Source organism: Podarcis filfolensis (genome assembly GCF_964270895.1).
Source record: "Podarcis filfolensis genome assembly, chromosome: 2".
Taxonomy (NCBI): domain Eukaryota; kingdom Metazoa; phylum Chordata; class Lepidosauria; order Squamata; family Lacertidae; genus Podarcis; species Podarcis filfolensis.
Genome location: NC_139605.1, coordinates 38,393,368 through 38,399,367, shown reverse-complemented (window position 1 = coordinate 38,399,367; position 6,000 = coordinate 38,393,368). Strand labels below are relative to the sequence as shown.

At 45.6% G+C, this 6,000-nt stretch overlaps 1 protein-coding gene across 8 annotated transcripts in view; it reads right to left on the bottom strand.

Annotated features, from left to right (window-relative positions):
• Nucleotides 1-1,137: 1,137 nt before the first annotated feature.
• SLC41A3 (solute carrier family 41 member 3) overlaps nucleotides 1,138-6,000 on the bottom strand; it is a 43,335-nt gene continuing 38,472 nt past the window's right edge. For all 8 annotated transcript variants that reach the window (XM_083602774.1, XM_083602775.1, XM_083602780.1 and 5 more), the window contains 3 exons: nucleotides 5,743-5,877; nucleotides 5,337-5,485; nucleotides 1,138-2,872 (listed from right to left, as the gene is read on the bottom strand). In XM_083602774.1, coding sequence (XP_083458900.1) covers nucleotides 2,687-2,872; nucleotides 5,337-5,485; nucleotides 5,743-5,877 — 470 coding nt within the window. In that variant the 3' untranslated portion in view covers nucleotides 1,138-2,686. The remainder of the gene's footprint in view (nucleotides 2,873-5,336; nucleotides 5,486-5,742; nucleotides 5,878-6,000) is intronic.

Genomic DNA, 6,000 nt, shown 5'->3' with positions numbered 1-6,000 from the left:
ACTCCAGGGGAATGAACAGTTCGAGCCCTAGTTTGAGTGACAAAGTGGGGTCGGTGAAATTAAGAGCAGATCCTGTAGTAGGAGCAGCAGCAGCAGCAGCGATACACAGCACTGTCAAAAACACAGAAGTCCTAAAGTAGCGAAACTGTTGGGTCACACTGGCTAACCAAGCAGGCAGAGGTCTTGAACTGCCACCACACACCCCCTACTTTAGGAATGCCTTTTTTTCTTTGCACCATGCCTCAATTCTTTCAAAAAGGAATAAGCCAGTTTTAAGATTATATAAAGCATTGTGCAACTTATTATGCCTTCTCACCACCTTCTTTCAATTACTGGGAGCTTTACTCCAGCTTTAGAGCAAGGAACCCATTCTTCCTCGGTGGACCACAAGAGTTGCGGCACAGCTGGGTTTGTGGCTGAATACAGCTGGAACCAAGTAATTCTGCCTTCGTGCACAAAGGGATGCAGATGTTTTGCTCACATGCTGAAAGAGCTCATTCATTATATTTTGTTATGAAGATGACTTGCAGGAGGGGAGATCCAAGTAGTTCAGGGTCAGGATACCTGAAGGATATCCCATATATACTTTCCCAGTCCTGCCAAGTCAGGTGAGGCATGTGAATACTAGGGAGAGGGCTTTTTTGCTGGTGGCACCTGTTGTGGAATGCTTTCCCATAGACTCTTGTCATAAAGATATTTTTGGTGCCAGGATATATTTTTTTTAACCTCTTCCAGGCTAATAATTGAAATTTACTGTTTCCTTTGAACACTTTGGTCCCCACCCCAACCCCTCTACTGAGTTTTAGCTTTTCATTATTGTTTTCATTGATTTTATGTTTTGTGCTACCATTATTGTTGAGATAGTAGCTTTTTCTGTTTATTGCTTTTGCTTGCTTGTTTCATTTTCATTTTCAATTTGTGAACTGACCGGAAGACACAATGGATTGGATGTATTGGTCTTCAAACATATACTTTGAGGTTTTACTTGCGTCATTTTCCATGGCTAAAATGTGGAAACCAAACTTGTATCCTTCATTTGGAAGGGAAGACTTCCTCATCTATACCTGAAGCAGGTATATCCCATATATACTGTCCAGTCCTGGACCAGGACCCACAAGGAAACTCTCAAAACATGAACCATTTTTACACTTTTATTTTACATGTGGGTGGGTGTTTCTACAAACCATAAAAACTCATGAGATTTGAAACTGCAAAACAAAAAACGAGGGAGAGAGAATGACAATTCTATCCTGCTTGGCACTGATGCTGATGACATGGTGAAAATCCACCCTTGGGTCTTCCCGACAGGTGTGGGCAACCTGTGGTCCTCCAGATGCTTCTGGGCTACAAAAGACGATCATCCCTGACATGCTGGCTGGGGCTGATGGGAGTTGGGAGCCCAACAACACCTGGAAGGCCAAACATGCTCCGCCTCTACTGCAAGCCTTAAGAAATCATTCACTGGGTTTTTAAGAGCACTGTGCCAGGGATAAACACGGCTGATTTTCCAGCCTTGGGAAGGACAAGTGATTTGACGAAATCCATGGGCACAGAACTCTTAAAAGGTGCTGAGTACTATCAGCACATTGCTCCCCAGGACAGTGACTTCCATGCAGAATACAGAAAGCTCAACCCTACCCCCAGATGAGCCTTCAGAACACACTGTAGGGAACTATCTCAGTTACTGAAGAAGTATTTATGAAGTCCATCAGAAGAGCTGGCCATTTAATCTTTGAGTATCCTTGCACAAACCCTGAAAGCAGTTTTGGACGGGACAACTGGCAGGGAGAATGGGACGAGAAGCTGCTCAGCCTCTCAAGATTTTATGGGTGGGTACAGTTGTTTGAAACCATTCAAACAGCCCATATGAAGCTTTAATATTCAGTTTTGGCTATTTTACGCCTTCCAGCTACATTTCCCCCATCCTCGGCCACCTTCTCCCGCTTCTTAATTTATACTCCACTCCTGCTACTGCAGTGTCTGAAACTTCTGCAAAACACTCAAATTAAGCATCAGCATGCAAACTGAGAAACGTAAAGTACCTAAATTGCTATATACAATGCTGCAATGAGGTATTGTGAGGCAGAATCTGAGCTATTGCGGTGCAAAGTTTTTTTGGTTTCCTTTGTGTAGGATAGACAGTATTTTTACTTTTTATTTTTGGTGCAGAGTGTGACTAGCCCTGGACATAATTCTCTCTCCCCCACCCCGCTCTGTGTGGGAACATATAGAAGAAATACAGACAGGAAAATGTCATCTTTGATGGCCAGCTGATGCCTGGCAAAGACAGTGAAACATCCTCATCTAGGACATAATCTAAACCCCACTGAGATCAGTGGATAGCCTCCCATTAGCGTGAATGGGCTTTTCGGACTCGGCCATTTCAATAACACTTCTTAACCAAGAGGAAGGTAGACAGGAGCAGCGTTTCACAACCCATTCATTACTGACACTTCGGAAGCTGTGTCCACGTTGATGCCGTTTCATTGGTAGGTATCTTTCAAACTTCACATCTACGTGGTATTGAGATGGAAGGGGAGGGATATCCAAGCCATTCCTGTTTAAGGAGCTGGACATCCTCTTCTTCATACCCTGTTTGGACCGTGTCAAGAGCACCATAGCGATATATATACTTTTTTTACTTGCTGAAACAGTAGGCAGGTCAGTGCTGCAGCCGAAGTCCTCTTTAATGCTTTGGTATGGGCTTCAACCCATTGCAGATCCAAACCAAGTGAAAGCAAAGGGCCAGGAAGCCAGTGCCCAGGACGTCTCCCAGAGCGGTGAGGTAGGGGATGGAATAGTTGTCAGGATCCATGCCCTTTCTCCAGAACAGCCGCACGAGAATGTCAGCCAGGTAAAGCAGGATTGCCACCTGTAAGCAGAGGGGGTGGGAAACCACATGGCCATCAGCATGCAGATCAGCCACAGTTCCATTTTGCTGGGAACGGAGTCTGTTACTCAGGCACCGGACTTGGCAACAACAGTGGGGCACAGAGGAACTTCGATTCCATGGACCACGGGAGCCTAGAGGGCAGGAATATTTAGGGCTGGGTCAAATTCCCCCCTCCACCCAGTTTTGCCACCACATTCACACGTGCTAAAGTGGAAGGGTGAGGTCACAAAGGGGGGGGAGTGAATGAAAGTGGGCCAAAGGAAGTGTGCTCTGTCCACCCCTCTCCCTCTGCAAGCAGACTAGCAGGTAGACAGAGGGCAGGAAGCAACGTTGCCTTCACCCAGTCTGGTTTCAGGATAAACATGAAGTCATTGCATCCTGCCATGCCCTTCCAACCTGCTACTGGTTTGTGGGTGGAGTGGGTGGGTGGGGGTAGGGATGGCAGCTGCAACAGGGAAGACACAGGAGCCATAATGATGTCCCACTCACAAGGGATAGCATTTCTGTGTGGCACACAGAGCAGGCCACAGGTTGCATGGGGTTGTCTGAAGAGCAGTCCCGATATACTTGTGTGTAGAGCAGGTATCTACAGCCTTTTCAGACCCAAGACCCACTTTTAGCCCACGCATGCCTTGGGGGACCCATTTCTCAAACTTTTCCCATCTGTCTGCATGGGGGCAGCGCTTCTGATGTGACCCGCTTTGAATCAGGCCGTGACCCACCAGCTGAAGAACAGTGGCAAAGGAGGTCCTGCACAACCAAGACACCGGTGCAACTGGGTGTCCACTCTCACACAACTCCTACACACAAGGAGGCGCTCGCAGAGCGATTTCTCTGTAGATGATTGTGGGCAATATGCTGCAGGAAACTGTTGCCAGGTTGCGGATGGGGCTAAAATCACAGCGCTGTTCAGTCAGCGCATAAATGCTCTAAATGCAAGTACTGCTGGATGAAGCCTATGGCAGCCCCTGGGTATGAAACCAGCACCTTCCTAAAGCTAACTAGGCAGCTGTCAGTCTGAGCAGTGCCTGGACAGGTGATCAGGTGTGAAACATATCTATGCCACCCTGATCAGTTCCAGGATGGAAGAAAGGCAGGGCATAAATGCCCAAACTCCCCTTCAAGCTATTACAGAGATTTTGACTCAACAATTCAAATATCATGGGAAAAGGAAGGTGCATGACTGATAATTTTTCTTAGTGACATGGGGAAGGTGTGAAAAGAGGGTAATGTGTTCTAGCTAGAAATGGGGGGATTTAATCTGCCACCCTGCAGCATTTTACACTGATCTCTCAATCAGTTTCCCCTAGAAATCTCTACTAAAAAGATACTGCGGCTTCCAAGTGGGTGCTGTAAATTTAGAAATCTAAAAGGGTCTGGGATGAGGATGGTGGCCTGCGGTTTGTAGAAATCAGGGTCTGTCCCTGGTGCATTCATATAGCTACAGTGGCTAATTGACTCTGGAACACATGGCAGAACCCAAACTTATACAGTGGTGCCCCGCAAGACGAATGCCTCGCAAGACGAAAAACTCGCTAGACGAAAGGGTTTTCCGTTTTTCGAGCTGCTTCGCAAGACGAATTTTCCTATGGGCTTGCTTCGCAAGACGAAAACGTCTTGCAAGTTTGTTTCCTTTTTCTTAAAACCGTTAATACTGTACAGTTGCGACTTGACTTCGAGGAGCAACTCATAGCAAGCGGTGTGGTAGCCTTTTTTTAGGTTTTTGAAGACTTTGGTGATTTTTGAAGCTTTTCCAAAACTTCTTTTGCAGCCATTTGTTAAGTTAAACTTTTAAAACTTTTTTTGGGGGGTTTGGATTTTGGGTTGGGGTGTTTGGAATTCAAGGACTTGGTGTTGGGGAGGGTTTTGCAAGAATCTGGAAGCTTGTGTGGTTTTTTTCTGCATTTTTATGATTTTCTGTGACCATTGGGCCACTCTGCTGTTTTTTTTAAAAAAAATTCTGGGTTTGAATTTCTGTGTGCTGGGTGACTGGGGGAACAGTTGGGGAGGGGTTTACAAGAATCTGGAAGCTTGTGTGTTTTTTTCTGCATTTTTATGAATTTCTGTGACCATTGGGCCACTCTGCTGTTTTTTTAAAAAATTTCTGGGTTTGAATTTCTGTGTGCTGGGTGACTGGAGGAACAGTTGGGGAGGGGTTTGCAAGAATCTGGAAGCTTGTGTGTTTTTTTCTGCATTTTTATGATTTTCTGTGACCATTGAGCCACTCTGCTGTTTTTTTTTTTAAAATGTTGTACCAAATTTGGCTTTGTTTGGACTTTTTTTGACCATAGGAACGCATTAATTGAATTTCAATGCATTCCTATGGGATTTCGTGCTTCGCAAGACGAAAAATTCGCTAGACGAAAAAACTCGCGGAACAAATTAATTTTGTCTTGCAAGGCACCACTGTACTAAAAACAGCAGAAGTCAAGTTTCTGGTTACCTGTAGAACAGCAGCCATCAGGTAGAAGGAGACAAAAGTGAAGGTGGGAGCCGTATGGCCTGCCTGCAAGAAATGAATGGTGTAGATGAACAGCAGGTGCCCTGGGATCACTAGCAGGATCAAGACACGAGCAGACTTTGAATTTATTCCTGCAGGGGAGAAAAGGCAAATGACATCATAACTCTGGTTACACTGAGCGAATACGAAATGGTCTGCTAGTAAGGAGCTGGTCCCAAATGGGAGATCCCCTATATATGCGGTTTGCATTCGGACTTCTTTTATAGTACGCAACAAATAAATACAACTAATATTATTATCAACAACAATAATTTGGGCTAGTGTAGAGTTTTCCCTGGGGGTTTAGATGCGAAAGTAGCTAGGCACCAGTATCTAGAAAGCAGATTACCTGAACTGAAGAAGGTGGTACATGGATTTGGCCAGTGCTGCCTCATCTTGTGTGGCAGGACTCCAGGCATGCTCCAGAAGTGCAGAAATGTGGAGATCCGGCTGGCCTGGATAGCTACCAGATTGCCGCCGACACCTGCAAAGCAAAAAAAAATCTGAACACACCCTTTAAGCCCCAATAGCTGGGAGACACTGGGAGGATGACGATCAGTCAATACCCACTCATGCACTCCCACAGGTCTGAAAGCTAAGCAGATGT